The sequence below is a fragment of the Osmerus mordax genome, chromosome 9, assembly GCF_038355195.1.
Source record: "Osmerus mordax isolate fOsmMor3 chromosome 9, fOsmMor3.pri, whole genome shotgun sequence".
Taxonomy (NCBI): Eukaryota; Metazoa; Chordata; class Actinopteri; order Osmeriformes; family Osmeridae; genus Osmerus; species Osmerus mordax.
The window spans coordinates 12,727,490-12,754,441 of record NC_090058.1 but is presented as its reverse complement, the minus strand read 5'-3'; the positions used below and the strand labels follow the sequence as shown (position 1 = coordinate 12,754,441).

The 26,952-nt window shown below is 43.3% G+C and overlaps 2 protein-coding genes across 3 annotated transcripts; both read left to right on the top strand.

The window, feature by feature from the left end:
• The first annotated feature begins 136 nt into the window (after window positions 1-136).
• trappc12 (trafficking protein particle complex subunit 12) lies at window positions 137-14,787 on the top strand. 2 transcript variants are annotated; one of them, XM_067243123.1, is made up of 12 exons: window positions 137-152; window positions 546-1,934; window positions 2,220-2,336; window positions 7,564-7,677; window positions 8,150-8,288; window positions 9,880-9,992; window positions 10,102-10,174; window positions 10,766-10,839; window positions 11,454-11,552; window positions 12,090-12,193; window positions 12,539-12,626; window positions 13,978-14,787. In XM_067243123.1, exons 2-12 carry the CDS (start codon window positions 567-569, stop codon window positions 14,218-14,220), a joined length of 2,532 nt encoding a protein of 843 aa, XP_067099224.1. In that variant the 5' UTR covers window positions 137-152; window positions 546-566; the 3' UTR covers window positions 14,221-14,787. The 2 variants fall into 2 exon arrangements, with proteins under 2 accessions (XP_067099224.1, XP_067099225.1); XM_067243124.1 differs by lacking the exons at window positions 9,880-9,992; window positions 10,102-10,174.
• A 944-nt stretch (window positions 14,788-15,731) lies between these two features.
• commd8 (COMM domain containing 8) lies at window positions 15,732-19,511 on the top strand. The gene is made up of 5 exons (XM_067243102.1): window positions 15,732-15,854; window positions 16,360-16,515; window positions 17,322-17,474; window positions 18,440-18,595; window positions 19,123-19,511. Exons 1-5 carry the CDS (start codon window positions 15,810-15,812, stop codon window positions 19,141-19,143), a joined length of 531 nt encoding a protein of 176 aa, XP_067099203.1. The 5' UTR covers window positions 15,732-15,809; the 3' UTR covers window positions 19,144-19,511.
• Window positions 19,512-26,952: the final 7,441 nt, after the last annotated feature.

Sequence of the window (26,952 nt, the reverse complement as noted above, 5' to 3'; positions counted from 1 at the left end):
GATTTTTACGGTAGAAAAGGCGTATAATTTTGAAGAATACTGTTCTGGTATCAGCGAATGAACTTTGTCCCTTCTTGTACGTCGTAGATTTCGCTTCCTGGAAGATTTACGCAGGCGCTTTGCCGACTCAGTTGTCACACGATAAAGCAAAGGTAACATAAACATCAAGCAGCAAATGATGAAAGTGTTTAACGTAACGTTCGAAAATGTGTCTGTAGTGTGAGTGTTAATGATAATCTGTCCTGCACATGTTTTGTATTGATAAATATTCCGTTTTTTAAGCAGTTATCTTGAGTTGGTTTTGCAGCGAGCTAATCTAACTAAGCTAGCACTAGTTTGCGTCGGTATCAGTACTGTATAGGCTAGTGCGACTAGTGCCACAGTACAGTAGCTAGCCAGAGACTACTGGTATATTATAACCAAAAACATAAAATATGATGTACGGACTGATGAAAAGTGTTTGGCCGGTTACTTTAAATATTCTTAATCAGGATTCAGAATACGTGGAATTGGAAAGTTAATTCATTTGATATTGCTTTCCCCAGTCGTTCTCGAGGCGCACAAACATGGATAGCAGTGAAACACCTGTCCAAAGGCCAGTCACCCTGGACATCACTGCTGTAATTGAGGGGGACACCACCAGCGATGCCCTTTCGCTTTTAGAAGGAGCCACTTCGGCCAAGCCCCCAGCCTCCTCCGACGAAATCCTCTTCCAGGAGGAAAGCATCGATCTGGGGGGAGACTCTTTTGTAACCCCGCTAGATGACGTCACACCATCAGACAGTCCCCTGGACAAGCTCAATGACCAGATGATGGAAAGTGTCATGATTTCAGACTCGCCTAACAACAGTGAAGAAGACGATATGGTCCCGCCCATAGACACCCTCCTGGATCATTTTGAGGAGAAAGGAGAAGAGGATGGAGGAGTAGGTAAGGAGGAAGGAGAGGACAGGAAGGAGGGAAATGAGGAGGAAGCGATTGGACAGGGTACCACAACGGTCGAACTTGAAGCCGAGGATGTGAATAAGAACTGTCCTGTTACCGGAGAAAGACACAAGAGCGTGGAAGTGGAGGCAAACACGATGGAGCAGATCATAGTCTCCATTTCTCCTGTGACACCAAACGAGACACCTACTCCAGGCAGCCCAAAGTCCACAGAACCCGCTACCGAGGCCACCAAAGTGGCCACCGGGACCGAAGAAGAAGCCATGCCGGTGTGCACCATCTTCAGCCAGGAGTCCAAACCGAAAGCCCTGGTGCCGGACGGCTTCCAGCCCACGCTCATCAAATCCCCCAGCTTCAGTCTCTCCAGTGGGGTAGCCATCGAGCCAGAGACCCCCAGCAAGCTCCCTCCGCTCGTCTGCCAGCCCAGCCCCAGCCTCAGCAAGTTCTTCTCGGACAACTGCCAGGTCAACCCGGCCACGGACTTCTTCGACTCCTTCACCACCTCCTCCTCCTTCATCTCCGTCACCAACCCCAACTCGGAGGCTCCCGCCTCGGCCAACGTGGGGGCGACGCCTCCCCTGGAACACCAACTCTCCTCCACCAGCTCCTCCATCTCCACCCCGGGACCCCCAGAATTGGACACTCCCACCCCTGGCTCCTACTTCGCCGCGGCGCCCGTCCCGACACACCCCCAGCAGCCTCCAATCGCAGCGGCCCCGGCTTCGTCTCCGAACCAACCACCGGTCCCCGCTCCCGCCCTGGTCCCGGCCCCTCAGCCCTTCGCCCAGCTCCAGGCCGTGTTCCCTGAATGCGATGACCCGTTTGCCTCAGCGTTGAATCTGAGCGAGGTGGATAAGAGGCATGATGCCTGGCTGCCCTCAGAGGAGACCAGGAAGGTGTTGATCTTGGTGGCTACCCAGCAGTACAACCCAGTGTATGTGGAGAGAGACCGACTGACCATGCCTGGGCTCAAGTTTGACAACCTGCAGGTCAGGATGATGGGCTACATGAGCACGTCTTTCCATTTCTTTATTGATGATTGACATTATTATTTAACATCAAATCTAATGTTAAAGGTATTGTCGTTTTAGATTTTCCTCACTCCTTTCATCATGAATCTAACATATGTCATTAGACTATACGGAGGCTATATACTGACCTAGTGTGGTTTCTAGAAAATACTAGCAGTAACTAGTGTACAGTGTAACCAGTACGGCTGACCTCGACCCGAACACAGCCTGACACGAATGTTTCGTTGTGTGTGTGTGCTGCAGGGTGATGCAGTGAAGGACCTTATGGTGCGTCTTTTAGGCGACCAGGCAGCCTTGAAGAGACAAGTTCTCACCTCCAACGCTGTGGAACAATCCTTCCTGGGCCTCAAGCAGCTCATCGTGAGTCTCATTCCTCTGCGTGTGCGCGTGTGTGTGTGTGTGAATGGTGTCTCTTTTATGATGTTAGATCTCTTCAGTTTCCTCCTAGTTGGCAGGCTTTATAGATCTCTCCTCCATCCTTCTCAGTGTTTCCTCTATGTTGATTTTGGCGCGGCGGCCCGCTAGCTCGATAGCAATTGCTGAACACCCTTGCTCACGTTTGTATTTTAGGTGCATCATTATGCTGAAGTAGTTACACTGGATAAAGATAATGTCATTCATAGTGGGTTTGTTATTATTTGCTACAGAATGCTTAGCCTATATGTCAAGATCAAATGAAGCAGACAGTGTACACGTGCTTTAGAGTGGCCTACCTTAATCGATAGGCTAGGCTACTGACCATTTACAATAAGTTGTTACGTCAATTATTAATTGGCAGCATTTTTGCCATTTAAAACATACTTTATGAGTGAAAGGGGTGTCTTTAAGTAGCCTAACCTCATTGCTTTAGGGGAAATAGGACGGAAATATGTGCAATATTACATTAGCTATTAGACAGTAGACTTTTACATTAACCTTTCATTAATCCAAAATATAGTGAACTTCGTTTCGGCTGGTGGGGGGGGCTGTTCGGACAGACCTGCCCCCACTGCAAAAAAAAATGCTAAAGGAAACACTGCTTCTGTAAAAGCATTGTTCCGGTCTTCTCTATCCCCCTGCCCTTGGCCTTGTGTATTGAAAGTTTTGTAGTTCTATCAGGTGGAGAGGCTGGAGGTGACTAACAACAGAGGAGGGGGGGGGGGGGGGGGGGGGGGTTCTTGAGTATTTCTTTCCTGCTGTGTATGTATAATGCATGGGAGCTGCATAGGGGCTGTGTGCATATTTCAAGGCCTGTTGGACTCCTCTCACACTGTCTACTTAAGCCTTCTCTCTCTCTCACACACACACACTTAGTAGTGAACTGCAATCACAAAACCCCACATACTGTCATCTCCCACTAACACACACACAGGCCTATACATATACACACACTCACTGTGACTGCATAGACGACTTGGCCAAATGCTGAGCATGCCACCTGGCTCTTGTGTGTGTGTCTGTACGTCAGAGTACAGGCCCTTCCAGCTCCATAGTGACTGGAGTCACTATGGATCAATGTAATTGATTGCTGTGCATTGGAACACTTTATTGGTTTGCCAGCATGACTGTTAAAAAAGTGTGTATGTGTCCACGCAAGTCAGTCTTGTATCGTGTGTGTGTTATTCTTGCATGGAGTACTAGCTATACCATAATACTGACCTGATATAACCAAATAGCTGTGTCAGGTGTGAGGTCAGGAGGAGGACCCAAAGGCAAGGACAGACTAACAGGCAGGATCAATATGTAAAAGGCTTTAAATCTTCCCCCCCCCCAATAAAACTGGGAACAACAGGAGCGGACTGGGAAAACCGGGAACTGAAGACGAAACCCTGACGGGAGCGCGGCCGCGTCCGTGACGAGCTGCCCCCGACTGTGTGTCTCCCTCCCCAGCATGTGTGTGGGTGGACGTGTTGCCATCCATGTGGTCCCTGTGCATTTGCCGTTCCCTCTGTCTCGCTGCCATGTTGGGCATAGATTGTGACCCTGTCATCGTGTATGTGATGCGTGCGTGTGTGACATGTGCGTGCGTGTGTTGGCCCTGACCCGAAGCGCTGCAGAGAGCTGACAGTGAGTCATGCCGCAGTGCCAGAGTAGGACTGTCCCCTGCCACCACACTCCTCTTGTGCGCACACACGCACTCGAGTGCTGCCACTGAGAGCGAGGCAGAGAGGAGACAGAACAGGTACAAGGTGGGAAAACAGGGACGAGCGAGGCAGAGAGGCAGGTGAAGGAATGTGCAAGTGAGGGGTAAAGGAGCGGAAACGGGTTCCTAAGAGAAGAGGAGGGTTTTGAAGACAGGTGCTGTTTTCTATCCTCTTTCTTCCTCGTCACAACATATTTGTCATAATGTTGACAATTGCAAAATTGTAGAATTACAATTCCAAGGTGACTGTTCAGTGACTAGATTGCAAGTGGCCTCAGTGATTATAGGTATTTTGGCAACGTAGGCGTTTCATCTGAGGGGTGGACTTTTGAGGCTGTATGTGAACTAGTACTTCATGCAAGGCTTGTGATTTGACCTTTGGTCACGTCCCATTATAGTCTGTCCAATGGCAGGGGTCAATAAGAGGTCTGAGACGGTCCTGCTGAGCTCTCTGTCTCTGACCACAGCCAAGAGCCTTATCGTTCTCTATTTGTCCCCACACTCTTCCCCTCCCCCCCTCCTTATGCTCTCTCTCTCTCTTTAACCAGTGACCTGCCTCCCCTTCTCTCCATGAGATGGTCTGGGAGCATTACCCTGCTCCCTCTCTCTCTCTCTCTCTCTCCCGCCTCGGCCCCTCTCTCTCTCTCGCCCCGTGGGGCCCAGGGCCGAACTCATCTGTCACTCTGATTAGCCACCTCTGTCTCCCTCCATCCCTCCTTTGAGGCTGGTGACCTCCCTCAGTGGGTCAGTGTCTGGGCTCGGGGCCAGGTCTGCCTGGGCCTCAGCCATATGTCCCGTCTGCGTGAACACGTATGCGAACAGTATATGTGTGTGTGTGTGTGTGTGTAATCATCAACTCATCGCCTTCACCTTCCCACCCACCTTGACTTGGTCAGACTTTCAGTGCGTCCGCCCACCGCCCTCCATCCACCCCCTTTCCATTTCCCCTGTAGTAATCACCACAGGGCTATCAACGTTATAGCTGCAGGTGCGCTTCAATGTCATTACCCTAACCTATTAGGCTACCCCCCCCCCCCCCCACACACACACACACACACACACACACACACACACACACACACACACACACACACACTCAAGGACCTAATATGCACCGTCAGCTCTCTGCCATAAGGGAAGCAACACACACGGAGGTTATGCCCAGCAGAATTTCACAGGGAGTCAGGTGGCTGAGCGGTGAGGGAATCGGGCTAGTAATCCGAAGGTTGCCAGTTCGATTCCCGGTCATGCCAACTGACGTTGTGTCCTTGGGCAAGACACTTCACCCTACTTGCCTCGGGGGGAATGTCCCTGTACTTACTGTAAGTCGCTCTGGATAAGAGCGTCTGCTAAATGACTAAATGTAAATTTCGGTTTAGCTGCAGCTCTCTATCCTCTTTTGAAGACCAGTCGTTGCCGTGATGCTGCTGTAGGCCGAGGGAAAAGCCTGCGTCCTCGTGGTCCACAGTAGCATATCCGAGGCAAAGGATAAATCTGCGACGACTTGCTGCATGTGGATGCTAGTGCATTGTCGGCCGTTGTTAGCCGCTATAGCCCGTAAGGGTGGGATAGATAAGCTGCGTGAGTCTATGGCTGGGCCCAAAGCTCATTGATGTCACACAAAGGAGACCTGAAGTTCTACAAACCGAAAGGGAACAATTCTAATGTTTATATAATTGTATCATGAGAGCCCCAAGCGTGACACTTCACAAGAATCCCTTTTGCATCCCAGAGCTCATATAGGCCATGTCCAATAGCTCCAAAACATTTATACCATGATGACGTTAGTACATAAGAACAGGTATTTTGTCTTCGGGGCAAATGGCCCAGCGGACACCCACAGTGTAGAACTCTCCAGAAAAAGCAAGGCTACATAAGCTTCAAAGCAAAACGTAGCTAATTTGTTCACAGACGGAGGCTAGCATTTAAGCCTAATGGTGAGGTTGTGTGTGTGTGTGTGTATGGGGGGGAGAGTTCCTGAACACACCAAAGGAAGAGAGCCGCTTCTTGGCATCTTCGATGCAATTAAGAGCCATCACCCCCTTAAAACCCAGCGACGAGTGTAATTGGGGAAACCAACTTTCCTGTGTGTGCGTGTAGCTGTTAGTGTCGGTGTGTACGCCGATGCGGCGCATCAACAGCGCCGCTCTGGATCCTGTGGAAGAGCTCCGAGAAGGCGGAGCCCCCTGTCGCCATGGAGCTGCGGCTGGTCAATGCTGTTTTCTAATGCAGCGTCTAGTGCCCCCCCGCCCCGCCCCAAACATCCTAACGTTTGGCCGTGACCCTCACCCGCTGGCTGTATGGACACACATGGGATCGATCGCCTCGGATGTGCTTCCCCGGAAACGACACGGAGACAAAACGCAGTTCTAAAGCCACTTTTCATGTGCCTGCCGCTTTCATGTGCCTGCCGCCTTGTTGAGGCGGCGCAGTGCAGTAGGAGGTCCCTTGACTTCTGACGACACGTCTCCTTTTCATCTTGCCTCTTTTTGTCTTCTTTTTTTTTTTTTTCTCGCTCTCATTTTTACATCGCAGCGCCGCCTCTCTGTATATTTCCTATATCCCGTTTCGCCCCCCCCATCCCCTTTCCTTCCCTGTGTGGGGGCAAGTGTGAAGGAATGGCAACAACTGTACAACCGTGGGCTTTGCCCCCCCCCCCCCCCCCCCCCCCCCCCGTGCCAAAGCCAGGCCAGAGCAGGGCGGCGTGGTGTCGTACGGTTCACCACTGCTGCCGCCGCTCTGGGCCGTTCAGCCTGTCTCTCGTTTTCAGCTTCATTTCACCCACTAATGAAGATTTTCGAGGAGACACGGCCGCCGGCACAGAGAGAGAGGAACGAAAGGATGTCGGGGTGGATGGAGGGGGGGGGGGGGGGGTGGAGGGAAGAAAGGGAGGGGGCGGAGGGAGGGAGGGAGGGTGGTAGGCTGGAGGGAGGCGAGGGGAGAGACGCTTGGGCAGCATGACCAGATGAGGAAGGGGAACGAGAGGCGGAATGAGATGATGAAGAGAGCGGGCGGCTCGTGGGAAGGGAGGGGCAAGGGAAGGAGTTGAGTTGTTATTATCTCTCGCCCTTTCCACTCTCTCCATGTAGAAGGCGGTACGCTGCCTAATTAACTGACCTGCCATGATGAATGGCAGTGCGGTTAGAACCCAATCTCCGGTCTGACCTTGTCATTCTCGCTAACAGGGTGTCTCGACTTAACACACACGTACACTCACAAGTCCCCCTAGTTCCTAACCTGAACCCCCTACTGCTGAAGCAGCTGTTACTGTGTGTGTGTGTGTGTGCGCGTGTGTGCGTGTGTCGCTTGCTCAGTGTGTCCCCTTCATTCAGGGACCCTTTCTCCCACACAAATCAACAAACACACGCGTACTCTTCTCGTGTCTCCAAAAAGTCAAAGGCAAAAAAAAAAAAACTGAAGAAAATGTCAGACCCTGCCATTCTAATGTGTTCCCTCTTTCTCCAGAGAACCAAGAACTGGAGGGCAGCTGTGGACCTGTCGGGCCGCTTGTTGACAGCTCACGGGCAGGGCTACGGCAAGACTGGCCAGCCCACCAGCCACACCACTGACTCACTCCAGGTACCCCACAGTGTGTGCGTCTTTAATGCCGTCAGATGAGTTGGAGTTGACAGGTTTGTGCGTTGTGTGTTGGGGGGAGGGGAGGTCTTCTGTAACGTGTGTGCGTGTGTGTGCGTGTGTGTGCGTGTGTGTGTGTGTGTGTGTGTGTGTGTGTGTGTGTGTGTGTGTGTGTGTGTGTGTGTGTGTGTGTGTGTGTGTGTGTGTGAAGAGGAATAGCGGGGAGGAAGGCAGGAGCTGCCTTCATGCATTAGACTCAGGATGACAGCAGCATGCCGACAAACACACAACACACATTCACAGGATGGGAGGGGGAAATAGGGTGTCTCACACACACGCGCGCGCACACACACATACACACGGAGTAAACAACAGGAAGAGTCCTTCCCATGCGAGATATAAACCTGTGTGTTTGTATCCATGCACATCACATGGTTCACTGTGTTTTTAATATGTGAGTGTGTGTGTTTTCCAGCTGTGGTTTGTCCGTCTGGCCTTGCTTATCAAGCTGAGCTTGTTCCAGAACGCTGAAATAGAGATGGAACCCTTCGGCAGCATGGATCAGCCTGACCTTTACTATGAGTACTACCCTACTGTCTATCCTGGGAGACGTGGTGAGCGCACACACACGCACACACACACACACACACAATGTTTAATCACGTATGTTCTCTCATACATGCACTTAGTTCCTCTTGCACAAATACATGTACACACACACACACACACACACACACGCGCAGACATGAAAAGGTGTCATGCACAACTGGAAAGCCTGGTTCTATCAGATGGGTTCAGTTCCCTGAGCCCGACATGGGCGCAGAGCCGGTGTTATTATTGTCGCCTTTGCTTCTTTTCACGCGGCATTAAAGAGCACTCTGACGCACGGCCACTGCTTTGTGTCAGCCGTGCCTGCAAGGACAACCTAGTAGACCACTGAACCCACAAAGGCACCAAAACACTTCACACGCTTTACAACGCCTGTATGCAGTTTTTCCCGCGCACACTTCCACACTGTGCGCGCACACACACACACACACACACACTGAAGCCGGAAGCAGATTGGATTTCCCGCTCTTCTATATTATCTGCTCTGTGCCCTCAGAGGTGCCTCCAGACACTCGCATCATCTCCCTACTTGGCCCCAACGTTTTATCTTCCTCATTCCGCTGGACCCAACCAGTGTTATTGTCCACGATGGAACTCTTCTAGCTAGCATACACACACTCGGACCCCTAAAAGTATACAGATTGACACTGCAAGGGGCAGGTAATAAACTTGGGTACAATTGTTTAATAAGTTAGTAGAGGAGAAAATGGCCAACCTTGAATGCGATTTGACAATTTGAAAATGGGTTCCCGGCCAACGTCAGGCCCTGCGGAGAGGAGATCGATCTCTGAACTTTAACGCTGGCGAACATGTCGGAACATGGTCCTGAGAAAGTCCCGAACCCCTTAGGTACTTTGCGACATCATCCAGTCTGAGGACACTGTTTGCCGTGAAACTTTAATTGACAATGAAACTTTCTAATAATCCCTGCAGACAGGCAGGCAGCAAGACTGTCAGACAGAGGCAGACAGACAGGCAGGCAGCAAGACTGTCAGACAGAGGCAGACAGGCAGGCAGGCAGCAAGACTGTCAGACAGAGGCAGACAGACAGGCAGGCAGCAAGACTGTCAGACAGAGGCAGACAGACAGGCAGGCAGCAAGACTGTCAGACAGATGCAGACAGACAGCTAGCCGGCAAGCATGCTGGATCTGCAACTCTTGTTATCAAAGAGGCTGAGATCAAAGCCTCGCCTTTTGAGGAATATGTCTCCCTGCCTACCTGCATGTAGGGCCTTCCTTGGGGTGTGTGTGTGTGGGGAGGGGGGGGGGGGGGGGGGGGCTGAGACAGATGAGAGTGCAAGGAGAAAGAGAGACATGTTGGCACTTGGGAACGGGGTTTGGCGGTAAGAGATGGGTGGAAGGAGAGAGAGAGAAAGGGGGAAAAAGAGAGAAGTGGTGGTGGTGGTGGGGGGGAGGGAGCTAGGAGGGAGAGCAGAGATGGAGGTTATTTGAGGAGATGCGATTTGGGACCACAGATGTGGCAGAGAGGGAACACGGTGATCTGCCATGTCTTCTGCAGGTTGAATCTGTGTACACTGATGAAGGGTGTGTGTGTGCGTGCGTGCGTGCGTGTGCGCGTGTGTGTGTGTGTGTTAGGTTCCATGGTTCCGTTCTCCATGCGAGTGCTGCATGCAGAGCTGCCTCAGTACTTGGCCAACCCACAGGAGTCTCTGGACCGCCTGCACAGTCTCAAGACAGTATGCCAGACGGTGAGCGCACACACACACACATCAAAAGACCAAACCCAGAGTTTTGGAATTTGCCGTTTTAGCCCTGCCGTCCCGTACTCACACACTCATGTTCCCGTTCTGTTGACAGGTTCTAGATAACTTGGGGCAGGGCTTGGCCGAGGATGGCAGCATGATCAACCTAACCCAGGAAAACCGACAAGGTGCAGGATGATATGCATGCGCGCACATGCATAGTAATACATAAGCTCCTTGCTCCGTAGATCTAAAAGGATCCATCCTTGTCAATTTGGGGCGGGATGCTTAATGCAGCATTAGTAATATGAATCTACTATCGATCATCCTCTCCCCTTATTTTAACATGACCGTGTCCCAATCCCACTAGGGGGGGGGGCTAGGTAAATCTAGCCTCGGGCACCAAATGTGCTCGGACCGGCACTGTTGCCAAACAAGCCACAGCTTTGCGGATGTATTTCCCTTTGTGATTCCCCCTCCCCTAGAAATTATGGATGGTTTCGAGATTGAGAGGACTGGTGCGTTGAGCAGAGGGATTAGGGAGAAGAGGAGACACCCATCTGGACAGCCTGTTTTCTAACACCCCTGTCCTGTGGACGTGCATGCGTTTTCATTTCCCTTCCATCGTGTGGAAGTATTTCCTTTTGGCCAGATTACAATATGTGCTTTTTAAACGTGCGTTCGTACAAAGCCCAATATAACTTCACCTGTATGGCTCTGGAAATGCCAGCTGTGGTTTCAGTGTGTGTGTGTGTGTGTGTGTCCGTCCTGTGTTGCAGCCTCTCTGGAGCTGTGGCAGTCTCGTCTGAGTAGGGTCATGTACTCCATGGCTAACTGCCTGCTATTGATGAAGGTATGTGTGTGTGTCCGCTCGTGTGTGTGTGTGTGTGTGTGTGTGTGTGTGTGTGCGCGTGTGTAAGTATCTGTATATCAGTGGTATAGTCTGGTAGCTGTGTGTATAGATCGCATGCGTCTCGATTATGGAAGGAAAGGTGTGTGGAGGTGTATGCACGATGGGATGATGATGGTGGATCGGTGGTTTTAGCGGAAATCCCCAGAGGATCAGGCTTAATTGGATTCATTGTTATTGAGAGAAGGGGAATGTCAAGTAGGAGGACAGTGTGTTCTGTGGATGATGGGTAGAGCTAGAGTGCTATCTGCTGGAAGCCCGGGCACTGCACACAAACACACACAGGCTCAATGGCGAGTGCATACACAAAGGCACTCTCGTGCAAATACAATCCCACACTGCACCAACTGCACCTTTCTAACACACTGCTCAGCAGTTCAGTGAGTGTGTGAGCTATGGGGGTAACTTTGAAGTGTATGGTGTTACTAGAAATGCCTTAATGATGATGTATACCGCTGGTTAATACACCCCCTCTCTCTATTCCTCTCTTATTGTCCTACCCTCTCTCTCTCTTCATACCTCTCTCTCTCTCTCTCTCGTCCCCCCTCCTTCTCCAGGACTATGTTCTGGCAGTAGAGACCTATCACTCCATCATCCAGTATGAGCCCCAGCAGAAAGTGCAGCTTCTGAGCGGGATCGGACGCATATTTCTGCAGGTCAAACACACATACACTCACTGGCCCCTCGTTTATCAAACTAACATAGAAACCAGCGGTGATTTGTGCCTCGAAATCACCTCACAGCAGAGTTCACGAGTGACTCACGATCGTTCGTATCCGGCCAATCACGGCGTAAGAATGATCGAGCGTTGGTGAATGTGGCGGCTGAAAACGGTCGTCTTTTAAATATCATGTCCATGTATATCCTCGGTTTAGAGGCCTTGCCCTCAAAGTTTACGACATGGAGATGCAGAATACTCGAAAGACTATGTTGCACCGCAAGTCCCCATTAACTCAACAATGTGCCTACACGACTTGACCTGAAATTTGATCAAAACCTCTGCTCACACCCAAATTGATTAATACAGAGCTCTGCGTGGAATTAACTGTATGCAGTTTTTGTACGTTTGTTTAATAAATGAGGCCCACTATTTGTATATAGAGGAATGCATTACGATACACATGCACTTAAAAAACTGCTTTCTTAATACTAAAATGTTTTGTTGTATAATGCCTGTTGTTTCTGTTTAGCAGATCGGAGACATTAGGACCGCAGAGAAACACTTTCAGGATGTGGAGAAGGCCTGCCAGTCCCAGGGAAACGCGCCTAGTCAGCAAACTTCTGTTTTTATGAACAGGTGTGTATGCAGATTTTTTGTGTGTGTATTTGTGTGTGTGTCAATCCTCGATACCACATTGAAGCCCTCATTAACTTCTGAAAGCAGCCAGTGTTTCACACCTTGAGTATGTATGTTTGTTCCCCCCGGATAATACGCTTTAAATCCTATCACACTGTGATGACTATTGCTGTTGTCTTTTGTGAGGTGACAAAGTCGGCATCTTTCACGCCTCTTTCAAGATGGGTAGCTACATATCAGATAGGGTTCTCAGATATCAGAATGGGGTTGCTTAATGTGAGTGTGTGTTGCATTGATTCTCTGAGAGGGAACGAGAAATTTGTAACTGTATGTGTTGTGTTTCAGGGCGTTTGTCTACCTGAGTCAGAATAATTATGCGGAGGCCCACGCGTCTTTCTCTGACGTGCTGAAGATCGACCCCAAAAACCCAGTGGTAGGAGACTCCATTACTTCACTGTCCGTGCATTACTGCAGGGTTTCCCAAACTACGTTATTGGTAGCTAACATTAAGCATACACACTCCCCATTTTGTATCACCAAAGTCACCTGCTCGCTTGAGTTTCTGGCCTGGAAGCCTTTTGGATTGATGTGAGAATCCTACGAATCGTGTTTGGGTAGACTTTGTAGAGTAATCTGATTGGTCAAAGGGTGTAAGGTTTCGCCCCTCATACTCATAAGTGAATTAGTTAGTTACAAACGTATAAATATGTTGACATGTCAAGTTTCAAGCTTGCAAATATGTATTATAAGCTTGCAAATTTATTTTACAAGCTTGCTAAACTTGTTCTTTCCACATTACAGAGATTCAAATCGTGTCTTTCAAGGTCTCAGAGTTCTGACACTAATCTCACCTCATATTGAGCACATTTGACACCTTTCATGTCTATGTAGTGCTTAAACTGAGAGAGGAGTTATGGTGGGAAATAATAATAAATAATATGTGAGATAACATAAGACTTCCTTGCTGTGAGGAAGCACACCTAATAATGAGATCATAAAGTCGAAATGATGAGATAGTAAGTCATAACTAGAGAGGGTACCATTTCTGGGGAAATTGTGAGGTGTACTTGCGTCAGTTGCAGATGGGTGCTTTTTTTTTTAACTTAAATTGTACAAGTAATATTTTGGTAATTAAAATAAGTAGGCACACTGATTATCCGTGCAGGGATTCTTGCTGCTACAGCACTGCAGTGTTACAGCGATGCACCACACAAGTTTGAGTTTAAATACATTATTTAATGTGACATTACTTACTGTACATGCACGTCTTGAATTGCTCAAATGTATGATGCGCTTGTCAATCAGTCCTGCTCCAGCACGGCACGATACTTGCTGAGCAACGGCGCAAACAGGGATACAGTAGCTAGTCGAACAGCGCCAGTGAGATTACAATAGGTTGTGCTGCCGAAGGCACTCGCACCTAATTATGAGATGAAAAGTCAAAATTACAATAAAATGGCTAGTTTACACTTTACATTTATGCATTTAGCAGACGCTTTTATCCAAAGCGACTTCCAAGAAAGAGCTTTACAAAAGAAAATAGGTCACTGATCATAACAAAGAGATAGCCCCAAACATTGCGAGTTTAGTTTTGGCCGGCAACATACTGTTGCTTCTCAGCAAATGCTCCAGTAAACAGCAACAGACGCGTGCTCTTACCCAATGTTTTTCGATCCCTTTCTCTCCCACACGGACTCATCTTCCTCCCTCACATCTATACCCTTTTGTCCTTCCTTCTGCATCCACACCACCCTCTCTCTCCCCCTTTTCCGCCTCTTCCCCAGGCCAACAACAACGCAGCGGTGTGCCTGCTCTACCTGGGCCGTCTGAAGGAGTCCCTGGGCCAGCTGGAGGGCCTGGTGCAGCACGACCCGGCGCTCTACCTTCACGAGAGCGTGCTCTTCAACCTCACAACCATGTACGAGCTGGAGTCGTCGCGGAGCACGCAAAAGAAACAGGCCTTGTTGGAGTCGGTGGCGATCCGCGAGGGGGACAGTTTCAACACGCAGTGCCTCAAGCTGGTGTGAATTAGGAATTGAGGGTTATGGAAAAGGGGAGAGGATTTCTGTTGGGGTGAGTAGAGGTCAGACACAAATGGACTACAGAACCTTCATGAGGCCCACGGTCAGATCAGGGATCAACTTGTTCTTGGAGTGAACAGCAATTAGTGTAATTTCATATTAACAACTGAATCAACCCTATATCACAAGCTAGTGAAGCAATGATTGTGAATTATGGTTATTGGAAAAGGACACTGGCACTCACGCACACTCCAAAATCCATGTATACACTACATTGCTAACAACTTGGGCATTAAGCATCCACATTGAAAACACATACATATAGGTTGTGTGAAAGTACCATTATGCGGTTCCTATACCAACTAAACAAATGGAATGTATAATAGATCTAACTGTACATATTGTAGTCAGGAAAATGTGTTATGGTAAATGTATCAAATGATTTACTTATTGATTGATCCTAATTATGTGTAAGTATTACATGTTTATATGTTGTGGTAATTTGAAGCATGTGTACTTTACTTCTCTGGATGCAAAAAAATGTATCATGTTTTATCTAAATAAAATAATCTTGTCGCTGTTCGTTTGAGGATACTGTGTACATATTGTTATGAAGTAGGATATTTTAAGTAATTATATCAAAAATGGATTTATGTAGGCTAAATGCATTGTCTATGCAGTCGTTTTTGATGATGCAGAATACAACTGCATTAATGTTACTTCTGACAGACATGCGCAGTTGGCGAAACCGCAAGAAAGCTGAGTGAAGTGTTCACACGAATCAAAGAATCGAAAGATTAGGCAAAATTCCAGGCGTCTTTATCGGGTTATCAATACGCCGATTAAGACTTTACCCTAATACCCTAATTTACCCTAGATAAAGGCGTTCAGATGATCACTTAAATAATCGCATTATTGCGAGTATTGGGTTATGATCGGCGTTTGAAGACTTAATAAACGCACTCGCTGTTTGCTTTGCAGACGCATCACAGGTCACACGAGCTAATGCGATCATCAAAGCTCATGCGGCCAACAAAGTTCCCACTCAAGCCCAAAGTCCGGCACTAGTTACAGTTCATATTTTTTATACTAGGGAAATTACACAATAATGCACATTGCAACACTTTAATGAGTGAGCTCGGATATCGGATAAAAAATAACACTAGTAGCCATAAATATAGGCTATATATTGTTTTAAAGCATGAGGTGTACTGTTGTAGACTAAATGGCTGCAATAATTTAAGATAACCACAAGATGGCACGGTGCTCTCTATTTTCAATGCCCTGACACTTCAGTTCTGTGGGCCATCACAGTCTGGAAGAAAGCACCATTGTCCACCCATCCCTAGGGAAGGATGGAGCTGGGTGTAGAGTGTTGGCCCACTAGTGGGGTTCACGCCATGCAGGATTGTTGTGGTGGAGAATATAATTTGTATGTCGTGACTGCCCTCACACTCCAACACAGTAGGTGGCGGTGGAAGAACCTTACAGATGTATGCAATCTGCCAACCAGAATCGGAAGAAGACGAAGAAGAAGAAAACATACCGGTTGTTGACATCATACGTAAAGGTTGAAGGCGGAAGTTGATGTAAACATGTTGAATTTACTTGTCAAATTACCTCCTGAATCATGTCCAAAAGTAAGTTTTGTAAAGAGCCAAAATATGCATTTATTCACTTTCGTAATTCCATAATTTAAGGGCATTGTGGGTAATATTTAGCACTCCGACATCATAGACGCGGCCTACATTGTTAGTCAGTTTTACATAGCTATGTATGTGACAGCAAATTCTCAAATATCCTCAAATCAACGTCTACACATCTATAGAACGGTGGAGTCAAAAATCAAATTGACCGCAGTACTGTGCATGCTAAAAGTTGAATGACTTTGATGTCCATTACCGCAGTGTGACTCCGTTTTGCCGACGTTAGCCTATGCCATATATTGCATGAATATGTGTTAATCTTACTGTTCGAATTATTTCGGAATGGAAGAAAAATGTCTTGGAATGTAATGTGAGAAAATAAACACCAACGCCATAGTGGATTAATCTTGTCATAAGTTCCATAGTACAACCCACACCTTAAGAAAATGTGTAGTGTATGATACAGTAGTCCACATGGTAAGCACTTTCTATCCTCCAGCTCCTGCACAGGGTGGTGGATGGGGTATGCGGACGAGAACCCCCTCAAATGGCTGATTATGGGGACACGTGGAGCCTAGATCAATGGCTTCAGCTCTTGGACTCCCTCTCCTCTCTGTTTCGACTGGCAGTGGGTAAGAAGATCTCAAATGAAGAGGTGAGATGGGCAATGAACTAGTGCAGTTCAGGGGTGCATAAAGTCTTTGGAAGTATTGTAGGCGTAGTGGTGTTTAACATTTGCATATAATGGCACAGTGATTGTATATAAATCCTCAACAACAAAAAAAATGCATTTTTAAAGTTCATACATTTAAGTACATGACCCAATTTACAATGACAATTTGATGTCTTAACACTAATGACTAAATAAGTCTGGAAATGGTCTTATAGCTTGTCTGCTTGTCGAGTCCCCACGTATGCAGTAAGTAGTCACAGTATGTTTAGCATATCCTTTGTGCCCTGTCCTAATCATAGTACAGTAAGCATACATCAAATGCAAAATTGCAAATGGGTCCAACCAACATTACTGCTTACTGTTGCGAGTGTTATCTAGGGTAGAATATTGTAGGGCAATTTCATACAGTGTGACAGGTAATTTGTAATTTTCTGTGCATTGCCCTGTAACATTGTTATGTTCTTTTACATTTTTGACAACTGTAAGACTACAATACTTACATACTACATGTACTAATATGTACATACTACCCAAATATAGAGAACACTATACTCTTCACTTGCTGGGGCTTTTTGCTATATTATTTACCATATAATGAAGCAAACTTACAACAATGTGGTAAGCAGAATAGAACCCGAGCCTCTGTGTGCCGGTGTGCACCTTCAGTGCAGCCATGATGGTGTAAACTGTGTGGGACCCACCAATAGCCAAGTCAAATGGCTGGTTGTGATTACCGCTTAACATTAGGGTCTGACAAAGTAAGTGCCAAACCTTTCTCCCCTGGGCAGGTTACGGCATTATTGGCAGGCATGGAGAATGGGTACAGGGAAGCAGTGATGATGGTGCTAAGAGCCAGACAGGAGGAGATCCATCAAGCATTAGTGGAGAGGACGAATTCTGTGTCCAGTGCCACCCTCCAAGATTTTGACTGGAAGATGAAGGTAGACTACACAATGTGTCTTTTTACATTTTGTTTATGTAAAAGTAAGAACATAAGAATAAGATCTTGAATGTAATAAACTTTTTTATGTGCTTCAAACTGACATCCCTGCAATCAGACTAAAACCCAAGTCAAAGGAAAATGTTAGAAAATAGGATATAGCATTGCAAAAGTTAAAATAATGAAAAGACAGAACACAGATCTGACTGCCAGTTTGTATAGCCGGAAGCTGTGAGATAGCTGTATTTGCAAGATCAGGACCACACGAGAATGAATCTTGCCAAGCTTTAAGTTATACGTTTGTGCCCGAACCACAGTGATTCTGACCAATCAGCTTGGAATGAGAAACTTGTGGTAGTCGTGGTTGAAGTTAGCCAGTCATGGACAAATGATTCATCCAAATCCTTTTTTGTTTGTTGTTGTTTTAGTTGCCTGCCCTTTTCATAAGTTTCCGTGGATGACTTACTAGATGGATAAGTGTTACAAACCATCTGGCGAGTCAGGTTAGCAATAGATAACGTATTAAGGTGGTTGGGTTAGTCAGCAAGCTAACACTACACAAAGCTAAGTAATGGCTAATGCACCCAGTGACTTAGTTCTTAGTGGTTATAACCAATAATGCTGACATTCCTGCCAATCTATCTTACCCCTGACAGCAGAGTATGAGATCAAAGTGTCTCTCAAAGGTTAAAAGTTAAATCAAACTGACCTTACCAAAGCTTGGGTTATTGGCTTTGTTGGCTGTTATTCATCACAGGTAAGTGGACTAAGTTAAGGTGGCTGGTGGAATCATTCCTCTTACATGCCAATGCCACATCATACCCACTTGTGATGTGTGACGGGTGAATTTAATGTCATTAAAAAAAGGCTTGCATAGGTCCTAAAGTGCATAATGATCACAAGCTAACAGTCCTAACTTCGTATTGCTTCTTCCCTTCCTTTATCTTTCTATTTCCATCTCTCTAGTTGGCTTTATCTAGCGATAAGATTTCCTCTCTTCAGACTCCCCTGCTGGACTTACATTTAGGAGTGCAGCAGAACGGAACCCGAAAGCCTGTGTATATAGAGATGAACAGAGAAGAACTACAAATGCTTATCAGCTCACTAGATGCCGCTAATAAGGTAAACACCAATTGTTGATTCATATTTTAAATCACACTTTTAATAGCATTGTGTAATTGTGACAGGTATTTTCGTCTGCATTTAAGCCATGATCATACAAAAAAATAAAATACGGATGGAAGTGCAGATTGTAATCTTTCAAATTATGTATCATACATTTAACATTTGATACTTAAAGAAATGCTCATTTGAATGTTGGAACCCTTTAAATCAACGAGCAGAGAAAATCCCCTTGACCCCATGGATGGCCAATTCACTGATGGATTCAAGACTTATCTGATCAACTGATTAATTGCTGTTAAATAATTCCCCCTATGCTTTTGATCAGAAATACCCCTCTGTTAATTTCAGTGAAAGTCTATTCATACTTTTCCCCATATATTACATTAAAACTGTGAATATTTTATTGTTTAAGGCACTTTCCTTACATTATGGTTTTGTATGTGTGCATTTTCTATTTTTATGTTTTGGTAAGATCTTCCAGTGAATGTGGGTGTATTTTAGTGCTGTTTGTTGTGTACTTACAGGTGGTGCTGCAGTTGAAATGAAGGTGCCTGCATTGCTGACTTTCACCTCCTACATTTTTGTGTGTATAATGTTATTTTCTAACATTTAAAAGACAAGAAGATTATCTGAATTGGAAACGTTTGTGAATATAGAGTACAATATATATTCACAAGTTCACACGTTCTAAGAAATGTTTGTATTTATATTAAAACAAATTGAATGCCAAAATCTGCCACATGAATATCAATGCAAAAGTATAATGACTAATCTTTACATTTTCAAATACAAGTGATAATTAAGATAATTCTATTTACTTACTTTATTGTAGTGTTTTGTCACCGTAGTGTTTTCTTTTTTGTCATATATTTCATAATTGTACAATAAATCTCAAAGTAATTGTGTGTCCATTACAAGATTGTGGGTTGATTTCTAACATTCAAGCATCGTTTTCAAATTTTTAATTCTTATTTATAGGATCTTTTTTCTTTAGATTGTTGAAGTTTAATTAAAGGTTCTATTTTTGTGAATATTTTGGATGAAAGGTCAAGAGGGTAAACAATGAAGATTTTTTTTATAGCCAGTTTTGCTCATGTACCAGTACTAAGGGAGTCAGATGGCTGAGCAGTTAGGGAGTCGGGCTATTAATCAGAAGGTTGTTGGTTCGATTCCTGGCTGTGCAAAACAAAGTTGTGTCCTTGGGCAAGGCACTTTCCCCTACTTGCCTCGGGGGGGGAATGTCCCTGTACTTACTGTAAGTCGCTCTGGATAAGAGTGTCTGCTAAATGACAATGTAAATGTAAGCGTGCCAATAATAGTTGAGGACACTGAATGTGTACTCTGCACTAAGGTTGGAGTAAATTCTGCTTCCGTTTCATCAACTGATAATTTAAGCTGAAATGTTCATTGCATTATCTTATATTATATAAATTCTTTCTATAATTGTTTTTCATGTAAGTGAATAGAAAATACAAAAAAATTGCATGTGCCCTGATGTATCTTCATAGGCAATTCAACTCTATTATTAGTTGTAGTAGTAGTGTTAGTAGATTTATTATGAAAGGCTTTCAACTGTATCACTTGATTTACAATTTCCAAACCGAACTCCAAAATTATCTGTGCATACCAAAATATAGGATGACACACACACTCAGTTCACTGTAAGAAAACATGAATGCTCACCAATTATGGAATCTCTTTCTTCGTCTGTCACACACGGACACACAAGGTCAGTAATGCAATTAGGCCCAAATGAAGTCCTATAACTCATCCAGCACTAGTCCCTCTAACTGTGAGCTGTTATCACATGAGTATCTCAAGCTGAAGTCCATCATAGTGTTAGCCTTAACTAGTAGATCCAGTGGCCAGCTGTTTTATGTAATAGCCTGATGAGAATGGTGGTGCAACTTACATTTGTGCTAATGTTATAGTATTACCCTTTGCTAACATTAAGGTCACTTGATCAAGGTTCGCCTATCTTTACTGGTCTATCCTAAATGTACCTCCCCTGAGGCATGTCTACCACAGCACGAGCGAATGGCATCAAAGCAATGTTGTAGGTAAAATATAACATTTTGTACATTTTGTAAGTGTAAAAATTGTCCAAACTGTGGATTTTGACATTGACACTAATGACAGCTCAGTTCTGTGTATTGGTTGGTAGGGATGTCAGTTATTTTATTTGAATTTTATACTTTGAAATCCTTACAATTTAAAACAAAGGATTTGTAGTTTGTGCTCTCTTTCTTACACACATAAACCTACACACTCATGTCTGCTTGAAGATATTTTTGAAGCAGAAAAATCACATGCTCGCCGAATTAACACACACACATACACACAAACTCAGGCCCACGCACGCAAACCATTACACATGAGAGCACATGTAGAGCATGAGAAAATTGTACAGTAATTTTACACAATAATGTTCAGAACATTTCCTTATCCCTCAAAAAGCCTTAGGGAAACCAGTTGTTTAGAGCCTCCATTTGCCGTTGTTGTCCAAAGAAAACGTGTCCTGTCTGGTATGCAAGTCTTTGTTGTGAGGAAAAGCTTTTATCCAGTCTGTAAATTCCGACTCTAAAATGACGACAATAACAGCAACAAAACCTAACTCACAGGATATTCTCTACCTTGAATTTAGATTGTCATTGTAATGCTGGAATGTCTGACTACGATCTACTCTTATGTATAGTATGTACTGTATAGCGTCATAAAAGTTCTGTGATGATCACTGTTTTGTTTCTTCTTCTTCTTTAAAAAAAGTACAAGTCAATTTGTTTAAATTCTACTCACTAGTTATAATTAGTGGAACCCTGTGAAAATATTGAGATTCTTGTTAAAGGCACAATATTCAGCCATGAGGAAAGAGCACACTGCTATGTATTGTGTCCTGTAAAAAGCCTAGCTTTTTGTAAGCCCTGATAACACAAGCAGTCCAAATGTCTAATTTGTTATTTAGCTCATTAAACAACTGAAATTATACCACATCTGTGTTGTGTTGTTTGGCTCCACTGGATAATGATAGCAGACCACGAGAGGACCAATTACTTAAACCCAAATTCTGGCACAAATGTGAACCAGCATTTACTAAAAGTACATTTATGAAGCCAAAATCAGTACCCAAATTTGTGATAATCTGAGGTGTGTGCAATGTATACACGCCTGATAGGACTGGCCACGTCAATGGCCACAGCCAACTATAATTATATCTCCATATTGACATACCAGCCCACTTATCATTAGCTACGGTAAAAGGGGGATTTGGCAATTTTATATTATCAGTCTCAGACAGACAACTTGACTTGTCCGTGGGGGTCTTTTTCTCAGATTTAAACTTTTGGGTGTTCCACAATGTAGTATGAAAGAACTACAGTGCCCACATCTGCTAGCACCAGCTATCATGTAGAGACCAACACAATGGCATATTAGAACATGATGATTGGGTCGTGGGTGAAAAGCTGAAAGTACTGAGTGATCTCAGTGTGACATACTGATCTAAATTATTTTACAGAAACATATTTTAAATACATTAACTAGATAGTCATTAGAAATAGCATTGATAAATCATCCACTGCAAAACTACCAAACATTTTGTGAAGAAATATCGAAGTACACAGAACAAGTATTGTTTATAGTTATCTCTATGCTCTCTATCACTTAGCTGAGTGTAGATGTGGTATGTATTTGCATTCATATACAACTGTACTTCTTCACACATTTGTTTTACAAATGTAAAGATTAGATTTTTGGGTATTATTACTCATGACTATCCACTTTATAAAGTAAGCTATATTATAAATGAATGGTCATTCATCCACATTACACTGTTTGAACTTTTTCCAGATTTGGCCAGCTCATAATGTTTTATATCCTTTTTAAAGGGATAGTTGTCCTTTAAATACAAAATCACCAAGAATGATGCAAATGTGTTTTGCCTCGCTGAGCCATTTAAAAAATGTGTCTCAATCAATAGTACATTATCTATCACAAACTGTAAAATCTCTCAAATGTATTATTGTTCATGTACTCTCCTAAACACACTCATAATGTTCTCAGAAAGTTGACTACACATAAATTGTATAATTGTTAATCTACCGGTTAAAGATTAATCTACTGCACTGTACATAATTCGAGATTGGTGATGTGGACGCAACACGTTGAATTATTTTTGCATAACTTAGTTAAATTCTCATACAATTTTGCTAAGACCAGTTAACTTTTCTTTTCGGATGGTAAAGTTTATGTATAAAACTAGTACTAGTACTCACAAACAGCCATATACCCATTCAGTATACAATACAATATGTCTACCACTAAGTGTTGCTCTTTTATGCAACAAAATTACAGCCTTAGTTATCTTAATTGACCTGACTGAATAATGTGCCTGTTCTGACACGGATGATTAAATGAAGTCTGGTGGAAAATATACTTTAGGTCACGGAATGATCCCCAGCTATGCGGGCAAAATAACTGGGAAAGAGGAAATCAATTGAAATCTAAAGAAAGGGAAAGGAGCTCCAGCAGAGTTGAGAGATACAAGTACCGTATGACAATGTTAAGAGTTTCCTTTCTTTCATAATGTTTGGTTGTGAAATGTTATAGTTTAAATAGTTTAATGTAATAGTTTGATTTAACTCTGAATTAAATATGTTGTAAATAGTGAGATATATAAATTTATATAGAGATGACTGAATACTGCACCTTCAATATGTATTATCAGGGCCTACATGTTTCGATGTGGTTTAAAAAGCGTAGTGACATCATAAGTCATTCTTTACCAAACTTCTTTTAAAGAAAATTACATTTTACATGCTCACAGACACTGTGAGAATAGATACAAATTTAAACAAATTTAGTTTACTTTTGTAAGATTAGTCAAATTCCAATTATCATCTGTCAAGTACTTACCCTAAATGCCATGATTGTTCAAAAGCATACAGTATAATGATTATAATACAAGTAGCCTCAACTACCAAGCATTGCAAAGCTGCATACAAAGGAAATAAAACAGTTTTTGCTTTACAGTGCAAGAAGCAGGTAAGAATGCATGCATTTAGCATTAACAAAATCATTTGATATAATTATTCAAATTAATAAATTCATAGAAGACTACCTTAATAACAGAGTGGATAAAAACAGAATGAGAACAGCCAAAATCAAAGCCACAAACCTAAACTTCATGTGGCACTTTAGGTAACTGTTTAAATGAAGGGAATATACATAACACATGTATAACTTCTGACAAAGACTTCATAACACAATTATGGAACTGTAACATTTATGTAAAATTGTGGTATGTTGATGCTTTGGTTGTCTACTTGTAGCTTCTAGACAAACACTCTGAAGTGTAGTATTAACAAGATTTCTTTCCTTTTAATCTGATACATAGAAGCATTTGCTTAGCCCTAGCCTCTGCTCTCTTCTCCTATAGTAATTCTGGGGGGCAACAGGTTGGTCCGAAACGTGATTATTTTGGTTTTATCTATACCCTACTCAAAAATACCATTATGGTTTGTTACTCACAACCTGATTGAGACTCTTGGGAAAGGCTAATTGACAGATATTAAATGCTGAGCAACACATTTGCAGTTACAGAAGCACATACCTTGAAGATACCTTGCGTCAAACTAATACCCAAAACTATTGTATATTAAATAGATGCAATACAAGTCAATACTAATTCATTTCCTTTGGTAAAAAGGATAAGAATACAATTGCATACCAACCCAACCACGTATTGTATGTATTGTATTGGCTAAACTAGTATTCCTATCTCTTATTTGGGTCTTATTTGCTTAAAAGAGAGTAAGCCCAAGATCAAACTTTGGTAAGTCCAGTAACATAATGTCGACAAGCCTAGCTAAGACTTAGTGCCTGAACTCATAGCTGATGCTGGGTTAATTGCACCTTCTACACGAGCAGCACGTTTTAGCTAGCTCTCTTTACTACTATACATTTAGAACTTTCTTAGTCCACAAAAGTTCAAACATAGATCTTTCTATATTTAGTCAGCTACTTTTGTAAGCATTGTGTCTGCTGTATTATCAGCAAGTGTAAAATTAATTGCATTCATGGTGCCTCTTAATTAGGAGGATTTCGGGTATGATTAGCCCTATGAAACAACCTGAAGTAGTGCCTCTCCAATAGATAATGCCATGCCGTGATGAATATTAAAGTTGGTAGTTGAAGTTGTAGGCTATTGCTTTAGAACACATGGTACCCATGATACGATTAGGCTGTGTGGACAATTTCATATGTTGACCACAATACTTTCTTGGTACAAACAATTTGTGTTTTGGGAACAAGTAGTATCTACACTTTACATTTGTTTCTTTATATAAAAGCACAAAATGGACCTTCATCAGTTACCATGATCCATTTTAGGCTGCCTCAAGAAACTGTGATTTCTTGATTAATAGAATACAAGAACAGGATAACTGAAACTGTATTTTATATTGTAATATTGGAACAACATGTTGTTGTTGACCATTGCAATACACTGATCTCTTCCCATTGTGTTGCATATTCACAAGGTTGGCCAGTCTCTGAACCTTGGGACCTAATCTGACACTTTCTGTTTCTAATTCTTTCATCTCAGCCCACCCTTTTAAATATATAAAATAAGGCTTTCTGGGGGATTGATTGGTAAAATGTTGTAATTGACACTCTAACACACCCAATTATTATAAAAAATGCTAGATAGCTGATTCAAAATTTAAACAATGGAAAGTGATAGTGAGTCTGTAAAATCAAATGCAACGTTTGCAACTGAAAGGTCATAAAATGTTTAATATTTCTCATATATTTGGCAGCCAAATTGATAGGGGTTACATTTGTAGCCATTGCCAGAGCCAGAATTTCTATAGCAACTTCAAACCGCACATACAACATAAAATAGTAGCCACAACGTTTACATTTCCACACGTTTGCTGAAATCCACAGAGGGATGTTTTAAAAATGAATAGACTGGAGAGTAATTTTTATATTAGGACCTCTATTTTAGCCACAGAGAATATGATAACCTGCAATACTGTATGTGGAAGAGGTATGGTCCTTTATGTGTTATATTGTACCATTCTAAAAATAATGTAATTTGGTAATCTAAAATTTAAATGTGAGGAAGCATATAATCATTCGTAAATCTATAAAAACCACTTACTAATGTACTGACGTTTCAAAAACGTTTAAGCAATAGGGGCAAAAAAGAGCTGAGATTTGCCACCAAATAATAAAAAATAACACTTTTGCAAAGATTAGTCGGAATCAAGACCAGGCTTTTTAGTCGTGCATAAGTATCAAACATTGGGGTTTAACAACAAAAAATACTCTTAAGAATATATATTTGACTGAAAACAGTATGGTTTGTGTGGCCATTTACTTTGAAATACTAAATGAAACAAATATATAAATACTTTATAAAGTCTGACACAATAACTTTGAGGGTGTTCTGAAGTCTTATGCAAGTTGTTATAAATGTTATTCATACCCCTTCATCAAATAAAATAAAAAAATCTGCACCACAGATCAAGGCCCAATTTGGAGAGAAAAAATATCTTCCTTCCTCCCTTTCTATAGATCTTCTCTAATTCAGCATACCAGATAGGTGAAACAATTTGCTCAGTCTAATTTATAGATGATGCTAGTCTACATGCAGGCTAAGGCTAGTTTAAATACTGTTCAGATGCATCCTTGCTTTGAGAGATGACTTGTGCCTAGATTTATGCCTGGATTTAAACTGCAGCACATATTTTTACCCATCCAAAAATTGCTACATCAGAGCATGCATGAAATGGAGTAAGGGAGGGTGCTTTTGGAGTACTCAGAGTGTTAGGCATTAGCTCTGCCCAGGAAACACAATGGTTAATTTAGTATTAGCATAGTTGAACCAAAAGTGGTCTACGTTTCATAGGATAAGCACTCAACTTCCTTTTTAAGTCTCCGGATGAAGTTTAACTTAAGTTTTGCTTGAATCACAAGATAGGGTTTAACCAAGTAAAACTGCCTTTATTACCCATTGTTTTTGCACTGGGCTTCTTTTCATTCTTTTCTCATATTTTTTTTTTTACTTTGAGGCAAACAAAAGTTGTGTTTGGTCAGCATGCAGATAGTGAGAGGAAATAAGTAGGAAAAGGAGTTCCAATAAATAAAATGCCGTTGCCTTCTGAAGGAACAATTGAGTTACCAAAGTCTACATAGTTGGCAAAACGACTTAGAAATGCAAGTGCACAGCTCCACCGCATCTTGATTCATACTAATTTTTACTTTTCTTCTGTATGGATTATTACAGCAAAAGGTGAGAGGATTTATTAAATTATATGTTTTCTTTTATATATATATATATATATAATATT